Raw genomic sequence first — 19,187 nt, forward strand, 5'->3', positions numbered from 1 at the left:
TTTTTTTTTTAATTCTCTAAAAATATACAAAGCGCCTCAAATTTGCCTCTAACTGTCGCCATTCTACAACGTTGAGGGAGTCCCCTTCTGTGACAACGACAAAGTCTTCTTGGCACCATATATTTTGAATTTGGATCCGTTGACTACCGGAAGTACCTTCTGCCCGTCGAAAGTTGATAATCTGATCGCTCCATTGTCGCTGACCTTCCGAATCTGATATGGTCCAACCTATTTGGCCTTAAAATTTTCCACTTTGATTTCATTCCGACCGTCGTACGCCTTACGTCTACTCTGTGCTGCCTCCGTCGCCCACTGTGCCTGCGGTCGTTGCGCAACTGGATTATTTCCTTGCTATCGGCGCCCTTCCACTAATTTTATGCTGCGGTGTAACCTTTTCTTTCTGCGTGGTCCATTCACCATGTACCGGACAGTGGGATCTTTTGTTTTTCTGTGTTCAGACAGTATGTTCTTCCCCTCAGCTTCAACCATGGAAGCTTTTTCTTCTTCCGCTTCCCTGCATTCCTCTAGACATTCATTTTCCTGCGTTTTGTCATGTTCGTCGACCGTTAACATATTGCAACTTGGAAACAGTTCGTAGTCTTCTATCTGCCAGTGGAACAGGCCATTCACCGAGTCTAGATCGTTGTCATTCGATCCTCCGTCAAGTCTCAATACTCCTTCTTCATCTGGTTCCATTCTCCTCTTTCCTTTGTCGTCACTTTCGCCGTTACTTTCTGAATCTGACGATGCTGCCTTCTCATCGACCATTTGTGTATGCAGGTCAATTGTGAATCTTTTGCCTCCGCGCTCCATTGATAGGGTATTTCGTTTCCAATCATGTTTTACTTTTGCTTGCACCAACCAATCCCGTCCCAGAATACCATCATATCCTTTTCTTTTCAATGGAATGACTACGAAATCCAATAAAAATGGTTGCGTACCAATGGTTACCAGTTGTGCCCTCAAGGTTCCTAACGGTTTGATCCCGTGCTGGTCCGCCGTGAGCAACTGGAATGTAGGTGGCCACAGTGTCGGCTTCCCCAACTTCTTCCAGGTATCCTCCGGTAAGACATTCACGCCGGATCCTCCGTCAAAAATTGTCTCTGTCAAAACATTTCCCAAAATCCCCATCTCGACGACCGCTGAATGCCGTCCGGAGGTGAGTGCCAACAGCATTGGGTCTGTTGTCATCACTTCCCTACTGTCCCTTCCTATGTCCTCCATTGCTTTCGAAAACGGTGTATGATTCATAATGGCCATCCGTAATTGGGGCATTGTGAGAAGGAGGTCACTTATCTTTACCGGTATCTCCGTTTGTAAGACCTGTCGTTCAATGTTTTGTTCTGCGAAGGTTTTTGCCAAGGTGCCGGTGATGTCCTTCAACTGAGATGTCCCTGCCGACGATGCCTTTCCAATTTTCACCTGCATTTCCTCCAATTTTCTTTTTTCCTCCGCTTGCCTCCGTGTAATTGCGATAGTGATCAAGTTTACTCTAGACTTTGGACACTTGGAATCTTTGTGATCGCCGGGTCCGCACCATCTGCATAATAATTTCAGTGTGTTTGCCGCTGTACAATCCCGCGCAAAATGACCCCACAAATTACACGCTTGGCATTGAACGATCAGCTGTCTGTTTGCATCATACTGAGTTCGACTTCGGCTCCCATTATTATTGTTATTGTTTGCATTGTTGTTATTTTGCCCTCTGTTATTATTCCTGCACCCTCCAGATGTGGCACTTGCACTATTTGTATTTCCGCTATTGCCCGACGGGGAAGCCCCCTGTGTGAAAAACACCTGCGGAGATCCTCTTGTTTTTATGTTAAAGGGGTACTCTTTTGTCGAATGGCCCATGATCTGACAAATGTCACAAAATTGGTTCTTTGGACACGATCCTTTAGTATGACCGTCGGTCTTACACTCCGTGCACCACAACTCACTGCCTTTTGGCTCTTTCTGCATGTTTTTAAACTCCTTCATCATGCGAACCATATCCTTCTGTAGGGCACAAACCTTCCTGCTGCTGCCTTCGTCATCGCTACTATCATCTCCGTCCGGCTCGTCGTCATCCGAATCAGAGGAGCTAGTTTTCTTCTTCTTTGTCTTCTGCTCACTTTCAAGGTCCAGTGCTCTATTATACGCGTCCACATATGATGACAGTGGCACAATTTTCATTTTCCTCCGCAACTTCGAGCGTAGGCCGTCCACAAACCATCTTTTCTGCAATCCATTCGTCGGCTTGCTTTCCATTTTGTTTATTAAGTCTTTTAATCTCCTGGTGTAGACGCGGATAGTTTCGTGCTTCCACTGTTTGGTATTGAAAATCTCTGCTACGATTTCATTATCATCCCGCAAGAGTTTAAATTCCACTAGGAACTCCTTTTTAATGTTATCCCAGCTATTTAGCTTTTGTGGATCCGTATCCGAAAACCAATCAATCGTCACACCCCGTAGGGTTGTCGGAAATTGTCTCATCCAGTCGTCTTCATTAGTTATGCCATTTGCCCTCCAGATCGTTTCACATGTTTTGCAATGTCGAATGGGATCGGCTGTACCATCACCATTGAACTTCGGCAGTTTCTCTTTTGGTCCCGCCATCACAATTGGTTTCTGTAAACATGCGTTGCTCGGTCCTGCAACACTGGCGGTCTGCACTCGCACACCGGCGGTCTGCACTCCCACACCGACAGTCTGTACTCCCACACCAGCGGACTGGTCTCCCACACCGGCGGTCTGCACTCCCCCACCGGCAGACTGGTCTCCCACACTGGAGGTCTGCACTTCCACACCGGCGGTCTGCATTCCCACACCGGCGGACTGGTCTCCCACACCGGAGGTCTCGACAGTTGCGAACCTTGGTGAAGAAGAAGGATCTTTTGAAGTTGTTTCCCGCGGAAGTCTATCTCGGACGAAGAGGTCACTCCACGCTCGTGCTCCCTCGGCACTGCGAGCCGTGCGAGTTGATGCTCTTCCGTCTGAATTTTCTTCCCTCGGCGAACACAAATTCAAGAACTCCTCCCATGCTTCTTCCACTAATTCCACCCGCTGCCGAGTCTCCTCCAACAATTCCTCCGCGCTTCTGTTTCCGTCGGCAATCTTCTAAAATCTCCGTTGGCGTTCGGCTTGTTGTGCCAGAATTAAATTCTTTTGCGCAATACGGATTCCATCTTTTCCCTTTGCCTTATTTCGATCCTTGTTAAGCTGATTTGGCATTAATCTTCATTCCTCCCACCTTCCAGATTCATAAGGCAACGGCGCCAAATGTTTACCGTACTGGTAAAGAAATCAACGCATACAGACAATAGAACAGAATAGTAGAATTTATTCGCATATGCTAGAACATACATTAGGCTTCATAATATTCGCAATAGTAGATGATTGATTCTTTACAATGATTCCAGATGAGATATAAATACTACCGCCAAACCTTCCCGAAGGAGTCCGTCGGCCACAACATTACATCCGCTACAAACTATTTACCCGTCGGCTACAAAATACAAAACATCGACGACAGTCAATCCGTCGGCTACAGAAACACCGCCGGACCCATCCAGTTGGCTAACAATTCCCTTTGCTAACACTAAAATATTCTTTAATAATGTTTCCTTCACTATGGGTGCATGTATTTCTTTTTGTAACATCTTTGCAAGGTTGGTGATGATAGTTTTATGGTGGTTGTAGGAAACATTTTGGACATGGAAAAGATAGCATTCTGTGAAAACTTGCAATACTGTCTTAGTGACTGCAGAACATTCCTAAGGACAAAACACCTTAATGAATTGTTGTTGGATGTAGCCCCAACTTGCATGTGAATCTATCTGTGGGTTCACCTTGGATATTATCAGTTGGAATTGAATTTATGATGGAGATTAAAAATGAAACAATTCCAAATGTATAGCTTATGATGAAGAAAGGGGAATCTCTATTAATAGTCTAGTGATTGCAGGGAGTTTGAGCTGGACATCGTGAAGTTATTGGGTTGCAAAGGTCATGTTGGGATTATTGGGTTTCCTAAAGATTGTGATGAGTTTTATTTTGTTCATCTGAACACTTAGTGATAATCATAATTGATGGAACATCCATGAGTTGGACAAGACCTGGTTCATCATCACTAGTAGAGGAAGACTGATGGAACTACGTTTTCTTGAAAGTTGAGCAACTGTTTCAAGACACAGATCACTCAGGACTGTAGTAAGAGAGTTTCAACAGTGAAAGAATCATAGGTATTGCCAACATCGTGTATCATCATGGAAACTGATTTGGAAGTGCTCAAGCTAGGTTATAGGATATCTCTTAATAGTGTCAGGGAGCTGGAGTCCACGTGAGTATTCATTTGTAGACCAACTATGGGTCAACAACATAGTAATATCAGGTGCTTTTTCTTCGTTTTGAACTATATCCTCACTGAGTTTATGATACATTTTGCACATTCTATCAAACAAGGAAGTTGTGTCTGCATACTTATTGGGAATCTATCAATGTAATTTCTTGTGTTCTACAAAATCTCATGTTCTAAAAAGTACTCTTGGATTGTTCAGCTAGTATTTTGATTATGTTCTACAAACAACTAGTATTGTCATTTCAATTGATGCTTTGAATGTAACACAAGGGATTGTTATGGAATTTACATTCTTATCAGAAAAGGAGGGATATCACAGGCATTGATCTTTTCACAATCATCAGAACTGAAGCTTTGTTTTAGTTACAAAGAAACTACTCAGGGATATTACAGAGATCAAAGTCGGAAGACAGTGCACATTCAGTACAGTGTCTCACACATGGAAAATGAAAATTATTTTGTGAATTATGATGTAGCGACAACATGAAATCTGTTTCTCTTCTTAGCAAGCCTCATTTGTATGACCAAGATGCTTTGCCAGGTTAAATCACACCTCTGTTCCTGTAAGACGAACAATTGCCTTAATCATGTTATGAAGTCCTCTCTAAAGATTGACAATCTTTTTGGTACCGATGATGTGTTGCAGAGTTATATTTTCTCATGCTCAAATGTTTGTGCTACTCATGGCAGAAAGATATTTTCTCATGCTCATATGTCATTGCTAGTTATTGCTTATGCAAAGACTGTGGAAATGCTTGGTTTTTATCTCAATAAATACTTGATTATCTGATACATCCATCTGGATATGTCTTTGAAGAGCTAAGAGGCATTAAAATAAATTATCAAACATCAAATTGATATCAAGAAATATCTACTCTAAAATAGTGCTCTTGATCAAAATGCACAAACTCAAGCTCTGTAAGGTCAAACTATTTTTACACTAAAGCCAAATATCTCAACATTTCTAATGGTGTGAGATCACACTTCCAACAAAAACATGACATGACACTCTAGAAGTTTGAGTATGCCCTTCTTATATCTCCTAGATGGGTCGAGGCAATGCTCTTGCAAATAAGTTTAAGAAATTACTTCAAAGACATATACAAGATCACTTGTGACCAAATCGAGGCAAACTGATCACCTTATGGGCAAAAAACCGAAAGTAGGTGAAAAGTGTTATAAGTATACTGCCAACTATATCCTTACCAGCTTAGCTCCCTTTTGTGCCAATTATATGCACAAGATTGGGGTCCTTCATGGAGAAGTCATAGTATTTGCCATTTAGTTCTCATCCATGCTGTAAATTCAAAGTCAATCGCCAAACCATGGAGAGAAGAATGCCCACGTTAGGCCTCAAATAGACATTTCACTTCAATTGTAGATGTAAGAGAATCTAAAATGCAGAAATGCAGAGGATAGAGTGCCCTTGTTTGGCAGTCAAGAACAAGGTCCTAAAGATGAGCATAAACTCAAAATAAATATCAAATAAGGGAAGACAGTGTTCATGCAGGATATTAAATAACTAACTACTACACATGATCATGAGTTTGAAGCTAAATTTGGTATGACTAGGTATGGGTAAAGTTGGTTTATTGGCTCAGTTAAAATCAATATGTGATAGCACATGAAGCTGGAGTGCATGGATATCCTTGTTCTATAGAAACTTTATCATGCTAATTCAAGCAAATGTATGAGATAACGTTTACTCTCTTCCTATGTGGTGTGGCCAATTTGTAGAAGAAACATGTAGTATTGTATATTTCTTATGTAAAAAAGGAGTGACATTGCAATTCAACTTTATATAGTGAACATATGGCAATATATTGCCCTTTTGTTTGACTAATGTCATAAACTGTGATTGTTTAAAAGAAACAAAATGCGCACTTGAGATGATCATCAAAATAATAAAGAGATCATATCTTCATGCGTATTCATTTCTCTGCTTAGATTTTTTATTATAATTTGTATCATCTGAATACTGTTTGTTCATCATCTGCAGGGAATTAAAAGTGACGTTCGAACAAGTTCCGGAATGTTTTTAAATCACCAGGAGAAGAAGTACCCTATGATCCAGGTAGTTGATAATGATATTTTGTCCATAGACGAGTTATCAGTTTTATAGGATTTGTTCATCTTGGAACAAATCTATTCATTTTCTGCTTTATCGTTTAAGAAAATGAATTTCTTTCTTCCAATATAGGAGTTGATAATGAGAATAGATGCAGATACATTCATTATAATTGTTGATACCAGCATAGAGAATATAATTGTAGTATCCATCACGACATTTCATAATACATTTCTTGATCCCAATTCATAAGCTCGAGCTTCTTAAAGAGTCAAAGAGTCACTGTGTCAAGGAAAGTGTAGAAGATCACGTTGTTCCTGTTTTGATATGCAAATATTCATGTACATAATGCTTGAAAAAGCACTCAATGTGGTGACTGATAAATGCAACAATTTGATACTTTGGTTAAATAACAAAAATCTCTTTATACTTTTCATAGCTATGGATATTTTCAAAGCTATAAATTTGTGTCAATTCTATATTCATACATAGATGAACATTCCTTATTGAACAATTTGCTGAATCAGAGACTGGTGAAAAAGTTTCAAACTGTTGATAATGAAATCCTCCTTGATCTTATCTGAACTAAAATGCCCTCTTTGGAATGCCTAATATCTTGCTTACCATTCTCAGGATAACCTTATTTGGATTATTATGAGTTTCTCAATTGCTGCCACACAACCTTTCAATTATGTGTTGTAGCTATGATTAATCATTAATCATTTAAATATGACATCAATGTCTAAAATTCTCATCCTTCTATTTTTTGAATAAGGTAAAAGGGGATTTTGCAAGAACCCAGGCCTTTGTACAATATGTAAGACAAGCGAATAAAACGGAACAAAGTGCAACCATGAGAATCCTGCAGCCAAACTACCACACAATGAAATAAATCAGCTAACGAAAGACATTACATAACCCAACAAACACCCAGCCCAGTGTCAGGATGTTTTGAATCTAGATTGTTCCATGGAACTTTGATTAAGTACAACCGTTTTTAAACTTAATGATAAGGCCTTTTCACATGTCCCTTTCTTGGAAAAACCAAGATGATCTAAAGGGTTAGATCCATCTTGTTTATACATTTATATGACAACCACAGATAGGAGGACATTACTTTTCACCAGATTAATAAAACCTCGCAGTCCATTCTTCCTCACTTCTTCCTCCATTTTTTACCTTCTTGAGAATCTCCATGCTTATGTTCATGTTTATAAAACTCCATGCCTGATGGATAAACACTTTTCAAAAATAATTTTATTTGTCATTTGATTATCTAATAAAAATTTCAAACTCCTTACAGTTGGAGTGTAATTCATGCCTTCAACCTGCTATTTTTTACAAAAGTTTGTAAAATCCTTGAAAAGTTTCTAGCATTATGGAAGATGCAGGAGCTCAGTTGACTTTGCTAAGTGATAGCATATTATAACCTTCACATTTAGCAAAAATCTGCCGTAGAAAAAAGTGAAAACAGATGCCTGATTTTAGAAAGTGTGTAAGAGTCATAAACTTCATTTTTCTTTTGATGTTTTCATTCACAGATGCAAATTTAAAAAATAAATACTTTCAAAGTATTAGGAAGTTGCACAGTGTGAACTAAATTTGGATGTCCATGTACCCATTAAGTATTCTGAAAGAAAAACTCAACTGTTCTATCTGTCAAAATAGTCTTGATCCAATGTTCTCTATACCTTAGATAGATAGAAAATTTACAAGTGTGGCATTTTCATCAACTCTTTCTTTCATACAAACAATGAGATGTCTGGTTCTTCCCTTGAAAGTCCCGGTGTGGTACTGAACTGGTTTGAGTGCCAGCTTAGTGATGGGAGCTACCAAGGCTAGTTCTTGCCACCTTGGGATCTCTATAGGTGTACCCATAGGAAAATTGAGGCAACAAGGATGCACCTCAACTGCTCTTAGACAATCTGTGGTGCTATCATGCTCTCTCATGTACAGCACTCCTATGCCCTACCGATCCTTTTTAAGAAGTCAAATCAAAATACTTGTATTTTTTAAACATTTAAACCCAAAGACCTTAAAATACCTAAAATTGTACCTCACTCATGTTTCAAAATATGTGTATGTGATGTCCTCTATCTAAGCTACAACTGAATGATAAAACGTCATAATCAAATTAAAATAATTTAATGAACCTATAAAAATAATTTAATAATATATTATTATTTAACATTTATTAATGTAATAATATATTATTAAAATGAATATATATAACAAACTGATACAAAATAATGTAATATATATAATACATACACAATATATTATTAATGTAATAATACAATCTATTATTAAATATGAAGTCATGTTGTTGGGATTTTTTTATAGACGATACTGTCATCATGGATGTATTTGAGTTCCCAACATATCGTAACCTCTGCAATAGAAGATTGTGAATGAAGTGGCTCGATGTCGACAAGTCAACTTAGTCAGCGACCAGCTATTATCAGTTATGCAACTAAGTTTAATGATAATAAACTGAACGCCCAAACTAGCGATCATAGAAGGCACCGACTAATGATCATATGAAGACATGAAAACAAAATCAATAATTATGGTATTCCAAAGCCTTAATTGAGGGATGATCTAAATGGGGACAAAACAATATGAATACTTAATCAGCTTATTGTATTATTGATTTTAAGGGATTCTTATTAATATTACCACAGTGCATGTGAATAACTAATCAAAGATTAAGATTGGTAACATGATGATGATAGCAATTAATATAAGAAGATTAAGAAGGAAGTAGTAAAAACGATAGACATCAGTTGATACGAAAGATCATGTCTATTTCATTCAAGAGTTGCGAACCTTTGGCCAGTCAGTGAATAAGAATGCAAGATGGGGAGTGAACAGTAAAGGGAGGAGATAAGAAAGGACAGTCTGAGTTCAACAGTACAGAGGGACAATACAAAAAACAGCACAGCAGCAAGTAAAAAGGCAATTGTTCATCAACAAATAGCATTTGATTCAGATTGTACAAACACCAAAAATTAATTATTAGCATACAAGAAAAGGCATCAGACATAATACAACCATTAAAGATATAAAGATATCATACAGCAGAACCAGCGATCATATAGACAGCAATGTTATCAGAAATATTGGTAAATGTTATTATGAGTAGTATGAATTAGAAGATACCTTGCCAATAGAACAGGAGGGATAACAACTTATTCTTTATATTTGTTCTATCTTGATCTGGTGGTTGAGCACCTGCCTATTCGGCACATTTCAGTTGCAAGCGTATAAGTGGCAATCTGAGACAATATGATAGTTACAGAAGTTACTGATTTGAGGTAGAAACAAAGTCATCTTAGAAGAGCATCTCTCTGAAAGATAACAGTAGACTGAAAGCTCAGTATATGGAGATCTGAAGGGATAACATTGTGTGTCTGATCTGAACAATCACCATACTAGCATTTCTCAAGTCATTACCCTTTCAATCCATACATTTGTTCATTATCTGTCTCTTAGTTGCAGATCTAGTCATCAACTCAAAGGGTCAAAGACTATTATCAGTTTGATGACATAGTAGGCATAGTGGTCTATATAAAATATTGACCTAAAGAACAATACAATTTTAGAATTCTCAGAAATTATATGTCATCCAATGCTAATTTCAAGTGCAAATTGTCGCTCTTATCAGTTTCTTTATCAAACCCTTCTTAGAAATCAATATCATTGGAGAGTAGGCCCCCAAATTTCTAAATTTTAAGATCAATTGAGTAAATTGTGTACACATTTGAATAGAAAGAAGTTCTTTTCAGTTTGATACCACTGTAATGTCCCTTTACCAGTCTTTAATGTTTCAGAAGATTTTTGTCTTTGTTTTAACTAAATTGTGGGTGTCAACCGTAGTTGCATGCCTTGGACTTGCATCGGACTTGGAAAGCTGATTTTTGACTCTGACTTGGATTTAAGGGTTTAAAACTTTTTGCATGCATTATTTAATAAATTAATATAAAGTTACAATAATTGAGATAAATAGAAGCTACTTTGCACACATACACAAGTTAATATTTATCACATAAGTATAAATGCAAATTTCCGAAGGAAATAATTTAAATGAAATAACGCATTAGACATATAAATAGTAGCACTGCCAATGTCTATATCATTCATGGAATGGAGCATTCAAAACATATGTCGAAATAAAAGCTAGAGCCTAGAAGACTAAGGCTCAAAGTAGCCTAGGCCTTACATTGGTGGCTAGTCAACCCTGAAACCTTTCTATGTGTATACCTAAGATAGGTCATGAAAGATTCTGTAGTCATCTTCTTTTCCTGCATCTAAGGCTCAACCTTAGTGACATCCACATCCCCATCCTCATCATGCTCATCATACTTAGACCCCTCACTCTTAGCCTCAAGATCCTCCAATGGGTCTTCTCATGCTAGCCTCTTTGTCTACCATCGCTACTACCTTGGCCTCTTGATCCCCCTGATCAACCCATTTCATGTCTTCATTACTAAAGACATGGCCATCAACCTCAATGTTCCAATTTTCCTGTGGAACAACTTCCTTTAAAATAATAGGAGATGTTTTAGTTCTCATGATCTGTCTGTGATGGAGACAAATGTTGTAATGAACAAACACAAGATCATTCATCTTCTTTATTGCCAACTACATTTTTGAGTGTATATGCTTGAACATACTTTAGTTGTGCTCGCATTCTAAAGCACTATGTGGCTTGCTCAAGGTATGCATTGCAATTCTTTGTAGATGTGGCACTGAAGTACAAATTATCTCCCACCATTCATTGGAAACAAGAAAAATAAAAAATTAATTCTATTACTTTGACTTAATCAATGTGAAATGCTATTAGAAATAGAATTATAGATGGAAAAGTTTAGATTTAAATTTTAAGGTATACCTTGAATATATTTTTACTTGACATTAGTAGTGTCCGTTTTTTCTTGTGTAAGTCTTATGAGAATCTCTTGTGAATTTCCATTCATTTCTATCTCACTATGTGAGCTCAAACTGATGAATTAGGTGACATTCTCTCCACAACAGTGTATAGCCCACTCAGAACAACGTAGAATCCACTCCACACCTCATTATCAACTTTGAAATCTGGGCAAAATTGAAATGCTCAATTAAGGTACAACTCCATATATAGGCTTGTGAAGAAAATTCACCCATCATCTATCAATGACATTCCATATGGGATCATATTTAGCCCAATTCCCGTGTAAAATGATCTAATGGCATCTTTCACCCTATTCATGCCCTCATAAATGTATTTCATTGTGGGCTTCTCTCCATCAACAACTTATAGGAGAACAATAAGAGGCTTTATGAAATGCAATATTGTGAAAGTTGAAACATTAAGCTTTAAGTTTTTACGTTTAAATATGAACAATCAATATAAACAAGTGTGAACAAAATTGATAAAATGAAAAGGAAATGAGGACAAAAAGGAAAGTTACCTACATAAACTCTTTGGCTGGTTCCCAAATGCCACTCTCATAAAAACACCCGATCAGCTATCTCAATCCCAGCGTTGCTCTTCACATATGATGATTTGGTTCAGTCTCTGCTTACAAACATGTGTTTTAAACTGGCCTTGGACTGAAGCAAAGATTGTAACGTGATAAAATTTGTTGCAACTCAGGGTGACTCTTGGACGAGTCAATCTTTCGTATTTGTGAAATTCCTCATAAGGTTGAGGACCCAAGAATGATTTTATATGGATTTAATATTTATACATACTCCTTGTGTGCTTTCAACATGTTTTTATCTTGGGATGTTTGCCAAGATCCTCCAACATGAGCTCAATGCAATGAACAACATAAGGGATCCAAATCAAGGCGGGGATCCTCCCCATAAGAATTTCCTTGCAACAACATAATTTTCTGCATTAACTATGACTATCTATACCGCATTCTCCTCATCCGTGTCCTTCAACATTTCCTCAAAGACCACACAAAGATACTCAACATTTTTTGTTTTTCCTAAATCATCAAGTGATTTTCAAAACCATTGTGGCTCTTGAAGACAAAAAGCAATTTATTAGAATCAAAATTAAAAAACTTAAACACTAAATCAGTATTGATTTTTGAATTATTCTACAAGAAAGTAACATCTACTGCACATTTCCAATAAGGAGACCTAAAAAAATTATATAAACATAATAAGTATTTCATTTTACTTTCAGCTTTTGAAATTTAAATAATCAATGTGGCATACTCTTGAGTCTTGAAAGCAAAAAAGTCAAGACATAGTAATTAAAGTAATGAGTACCTTGCTGCATGAAATGGAAGGTGGTTGTAGAATAAAAAATCTCCATGTGCCATTTTTGTAGCCTTATTTTTCTCTTAGTTTCAACCAATGCTCTCAAGCAATGGTTGGGAACTGAGAGTCATCCTTGGAATATTAAGGGAATCCAACATGGATTTCTTTTTACAAATTTGAGGCCCAATGCTCACACTCATAATACCACTATTAGACAGAGGTAATGGAGAAACTAAAATTTGAAGAGGCTTCTTTACCAACGCTTGGTATTTCTTTGATATGCTTCTATCTCAATTCTTTTTTCTATTCAAATTCCTTTAAATGAGGTTGCATTTCACATGTGACATCCTAGGTGCCTCTTTGCATGCCTTGACATCATGACTTGATATACATGCAAGGTGATATTTTAGTCGGTTAGTACCTCCTCCACTGTATTTAACATTGCAATTCTAGCATATAACATCTCTTTTTTGATCCGGGGATGGCATGTTCCCAAGCCTTATCCCTATCGCATCTAATATGGTCTGCATTTGGATCACACTTAGAATTAGATGAACTACTCCTAGGCTTAGACATTATGTTGCGGCTTTTGCAATCTATCATAAATGAAAAGAATTATGCATCTACAATTTCTACACATTAATTCAATTGGAAAAATAAAAAATAAAAAATAAAAAAGCTATGTTTCTTGCTCTTCAAGTTTTCCATCAACATAAATGAAAAGAAAACTAAAACAAAAGTAAACAAAATGAAAATATAAATGCTTAGTTACCCGTGTTTCCTGATTTGGTCCGAGAACCTTGTTTGGGTTCGAACCAGTTTGAAATACTGGTCTGGTTTGGCAGGTTGCAATAAAAAAGAGCGGAGAACTTGGTGTTTGTGCATTACAACTTGCATCTCCTCTCACACAAGACTAAAGAATACAAAGAAGGGGAGACAAAGAGGTGGGATGTAGATGCAGAGTTGGCAAACTTTGACGCATTTGCTTTTCGGGTTACAATTGAAGAGTTTGAAGATTTTGATGCCCATACTATTGTTCTTGGTGCTGATCCCATTGGCCTTAGCTCTATTGCTAAGTTAACTAGTGCAGAAGGACTACATGAAGAAGGAGAATGTAATGGCCCTTGGTAATAGGCCACTAATAACCACTAATAACCACTAATAACCACTAATACTGAACTGTGAAATTTCGTCAAACACTTGTCATGCAAACTAAATACGTTGCTGAAAGTAAAATGTTGAATAAAGGAAATTATTGTGCAACAAATCTACTCAAATAGCTGATGTAAAATAGTGCCAACATATTTATTCAATGATAACCAAATACTTTTACATATTATATGCAATTTTCAACTCAAAGCATTACAACACGGCACATTACAAACAAACCCTCACTGGCTGAATGCAATTGAGAATTTCTTGCAACTACAAATTGAAATGAAGGACCCTAGATTGAGCAAATGCTGGAGACTGAATGTTGAAGTCGAAATGATGAAAATGCAACTCCAAGCTGCCTCAAACTTGCTGACCGTACAGCCTGCAGGTACAACCGTACATGTATGGACTGGTACGACACCTGGCAAAAATAAATATTGGTCTGAAAGGTGCTGAAAATGCTATGGAAATAATCGCCAGGCTCCAAGGAAAATTCTCCTAGAAAATAAAAATCAAACTCCCAGCCAACAATGAGATATGAGCAAAAATGTATGTCCAAGTTGAAAACCGAACCCTGTTGGAAATGTCCAAATAAGCCCAACTTGAAGTAGCTGAATACCACTTCCAAAGTGCAACCCTTCAAATGATATTTCGCCTCCTCAGTTATGCAAATCCTTAGGACACTCCGTTCCTAATGATCAAATGACAATCTGCAGACCAAGATGGTGCCACAAATGCTCAACAAGAAAAGTAGTGTAAACTCAAGTCATAGGATGTCCAAATGAGAGGCCAAGCACTCTATTTATGCACTTTTCTAAGAAGCCACTAAGAACTTCTAGAAGTATCCATAAGATATTCTTATGAAATCCCTTTGTCATGCACTTTTATATAAAAAGTAACTTTATAAAATAAAAAGTGCAACTCAACTCAATTATAATATTTTGGCCCCGCATAACACATAAAATAAAAATATAATAAACCCCATCTCTCCAAGAGCAAATAAGACCATCCAATCCCCAAATAATCATCAGAATGACTCTCTCACGAAAATCATCTGCCTACGAGAGTCCATGATAGGCAAATTCACTAAAAAATAACATGTCACTAAAAAGGGGACATGACAGAGAAGAAAAAGATGATGATGATGATGATGAAGAAAATTAATATTAAAATTTTATGCATTATGATTAGTTGAAGCTTGCACTTGAAACAGTTATACTTGAACTCGCTGTTATGATTCATGGATCATGATTTACTTTTAAGTTTTTGAATCTTTGATGTTGAACTTGAAAATTTTAAATTGAAATATATGATGATATGATCTTGATTCGTGATGCTATGATTACAACTTACATGTTTAAAGTTTATGCCTATGGTGTTTTTGTTGTTTAAATGATTAACTAAGATTAAATCATATAATTTTATGATACTCTATGCTTCTAGGCTTCATTATTATGTATATATATATATATTTATAATTTTTACATGTTTTGTATGAATGAACCCAAAACCTTTTCCAAAATTTTGCCGAACTGGCAAATAGTGCTTCGAAGTTGTATTTTGAATCAAACTTGAACCAATAACTAAGTATGAATGTGAAAAATTTAGCAAACACAAAAAAATGATACATCACCTCTTCAAATTTGCTCAAAAAATGAAGAAATGCACTTCAAATTTGTGAATGCAAGATACAAACTTGCACAAACAAATAACTATCAATATACGAGAGCCAATCGATCTGCTGGTTTATTCTATAAAACCCCAATATTCTTCTCTCATCCCGTTTTCTCGCTCTTCCCTATGCTTGCAAACGAACGAATGCTCCTATTAGGTTTGATAGAAGACAATAAACATAAAAAAAACAAAAGGAAACCTTTTGAACGTTTTTTTGCCACTTTATGATATTGACTGTTAGAGCTTAGTCCTGGGCTCAAGACTTAGTGAGTCTGGCTGAGTTGGTAAGTTAGCCTGGTCTAGGTCTGACTCAGCCGAGTCATAATCTAGGGGCCAAAAGATCCATTTTTCTGGATTTGACTAACTATTGCATCAACATATTTCTTTTTTTCATGATTTTTTTTTCTAATAAATAAAAATCAGAAATATTATTTGCAGATTTGATTTTCAAAATTTTCACAAAAACATTTGGTGTGATTTCCTTTCTATGTTGTGGCTTTAGAGTACGAGAGGGATGGCTTCATTGCCTAACATTGTGCTGGAAGGCAACTACAAGTTTATTGGCAAAAAATACAACATTTAGAAACAATAGATGCACAATCTTTGAGTAACTGTTTCTTGACCAGATAGTACTTCGTAAACCCACTCGTCCAATGGATACGAGTAAAGACCAAGGAAAATCTGATGAGCGTAATTTTGAGGTTGTTGTGCTCATCATGTTTTCTATTATAGATGAAATGTTTCTAGAAGTTCTCTCTATCAAGAATTTTGCAGGAAAATATGTCCTTAATCATGACAGATGAGAAAAATGTCTTTGCGAGGGTTATTTGATGAGAAACAAAGACATTCATGATCAATTGGACACCACTGGTTGTAATATGAAGAAGAGGACATCATCATCATAACATTGAAAAGCTTGCCATGGTCATGTGAGCATTTTGTGGAGACCCTCAACATCACCTCTATCATTGTTGACCTGAAGTTTGATGATTTGTGTAACAAATTCTTGTCCCATGACATAGGAAGTAGTTTAGTAGAAGTCATTCAACGAGTATGGAATAGGTTCTTACGTCGAAGGAAAAAGGCAAAAGCAAGTCCTCTCATGAAGGAGAAAGAAAACCTAATGATACTTCCAAGAATGCCAAGACTATCACATGTCATTGTTGTGATAATTGGTTAAATTAAGAAGCACAACATAAAGTAGTTGGTTGTTGAAAAATCCTTTTTGAGGGGGTTTGACAAAAGGCTCATGTTGTAGAGCACTCAGAGGAGTTAGACTTCAATGCCTTCATGGCCAAACAACCAACAAATCATGCAAAGTATGCTTGTAATGTCCCACCCTAGTCTAGAACACTATAACTTGCAATTTTGTTTTTGTCACATTTTCTGATTTATGATGAGCTTGCATGAAATTTAGTATAAACAATTCATGAAAACATATACTAACCAACTAGAAAATCTTATCATCTAGAAATGCTAGGAATAAGTGCGAACAACAAAATAAGCATAGTTTCATGGGTGCTTGTACCCACCCCTTGGACTTGTACTGGATACTGGTAGGCATACCCAAGACCAGGTACTATGTGGATACTTTGTGGAGAACATCATCTAAGGATTTTGATTAATATATCTGATTTTTGTTTCAGTTTTTTGTTTGCATAAAAGCTTTCTGTCTATCAAGCTTATCTCAATATGTAATCACTTATTAGTTCAAAAATTTGATACTATGATTGTATGACATCTTTAATGTCCCCCTTTCTGGGTCCATCATGATTGATGTCTTTTAAATGAATTGTAATTTTCATAATTGTCATTTCAGTTATTAAATGGTTAAATGGTATTGTTATTTGGATTTACATTCGAAGGTTATAGATGTTATATAAGCTGCCTAGACACCACCTATAGACTCCCTCAAAGTTTATAGGTCCAAGCCCATTTCATGAAGATTAATGGGATGTTAACCCCCACGCTCTATTGGTAAGATCCACTAGATTGGATTTATGCAAGCCCCTCCTTGGTAACATTGCTCGTTTCTGATCATAAATCAAATAATAGTAATATTGAAAGTTATAATAGATTTAGGTAATTCAAATATAATATAGATTAAGTGTATACTTTGAATGTGTATATATATATATATATATGTTTGATCTTTTATGTAGATACTCAATTTTTGTCTTTCAAACATATTATTTTCTTACCAAATTAGTAACTATAATGATGAAATTCTTATTCGAATAATGAGAAACCCATACATATTTAGCTATCCATTCTTATCAATTCCAAACATATTTAATGGTCAATCCTAACCTGTTTCTCAATCTATATTCACTTTAAGTGTCATATTCACGTAGGCGTCTAATAATAAAGAGATAAATACTTACCTCCATGTAACTCCCTTTTCTTTTTTATTACCAAGGTCAAGGGGCGACGACATGCATAAATGTTTGCGATTCTTGCTTGGAGGTATTTGTGTGGGGCACTTCTTGCAAGCGTACGTTGTGATCCCATTGTTCCCCATTAAAATATATTTCTTTTTTTATTCGCCCTTTTTTATATATCTTTCCATCAATTATCAAGTTGAACCAATAAGGGCTGCCCTTGTTTAAATTGACTTCCAATCTTTGCCTGTTCATGGGTGGTTTTGCATTAACTTGATTGTCCACTTAAATATGTTGTGGTTGTGGACGTGACCTTTATAAGTGCTGTGTGTTGTATTCATTACACTCCTTCAATAACTCTTCATCGTCTTGTAATGAACTGCAATAACTGTGGAGGGTATTATTCGTTTTTGTAATGAATGGAAATTACTTTTATATCTGACTATTTATTTAATCTAATATTAGATGTTCATTAGTGACTATTAAAGCATCTTATTATTTTATTTGTGTTATTTAATTTACTGATATAATTATTATAGATATATTGTAATGTTCTCATCATAAAATAAAAAATTAATCAAACCTTTGTTAATGGGCCGATTGATTTAGTATATCTCGGACCCATTTTTATTTAATTGTTTCTGTAGGTAGGTGTAGTTTTCAACTATCTTTGTACACCCTTGCTAAGTTTTCCTTGACGGGTATTGAAGCACGACATGTAGGTAGTAGTTGGTATGCGATTTAGATTTTTTTTTATACTGTGAATTCCTATTGGAGTTTTGGATTGTTCGCCATTTCGGAAGTGAAAGATCTTTCCTACTAGGCTTTCCGGTTTTGATGGGATATAACCCTCACCCGGTTCCGTCTGTATTGTTTGGCTCGTATCTGGCAAATTGGAGTGCTACTGTTATTTGCAACTATATTATAGACTTGATTCTGAATTGATGTTTTGTGCATATTCAATCTCTATGGTATAACTGATGCAGGAGCATCTTGGGTTGCGTTGTAATCCTGTGTTTTTGTTCATTCAACTTGTTGCTGCCGAGTGATCCTTTGGTTGCCGAGTGACCTTTGGTTGCCAAGTGACCCTTTGGTTGCCGAGTCCTCCATAGTTGCGGAGCGTTAGAGGATGCCGAGTTTGTAGTTAATGCTGAGTGACTCTTTGGATGCCGAGCTGGTGTGGTTGCTGAGTGCCAGTGTTTTGTGAAGTCTTTGTTTGCTAAGTTATCTGTGTCTAGTTCCAGTTTGGGCCGACCATGCTTGTATTTAATTTCATTATAGGTAGTTAATATCTGATGTGAGCTGACTTGTG

At 36.6% G+C, this 19,187-nt stretch overlaps 1 protein-coding gene across 2 annotated transcripts in view; it reads left to right on the forward strand.

Annotated features, from left to right (window-relative positions):
• Positions 1-19,187, forward strand: part of LOC149557334 (prolyl 4-hydroxylase 1-like) — a 249,672-nt gene that overhangs the window by 172,179 nt on the left and 58,306 nt on the right. For both annotated transcript variants that reach the window (XM_089832005.1, XM_089832006.1), the window contains exon 7: positions 6,339-6,413. In XM_089832005.1, the coding sequence (XP_089688131.1) occupies positions 6,339-6,413 (75 nt within the window). The remainder of the gene's footprint in view (positions 1-6,338; positions 6,414-19,187) is intronic.

The sequence above is a fragment of the Cupressus sempervirens genome, chromosome 5, assembly GCF_028749045.1.
Source record: "Cupressus sempervirens isolate cs-2001-9-10 chromosome 5, ASM2874904v1, whole genome shotgun sequence".
Lineage (NCBI taxonomy): Eukaryota > Viridiplantae > Streptophyta > Pinopsida > Cupressales > Cupressaceae > Cupressus > Cupressus sempervirens.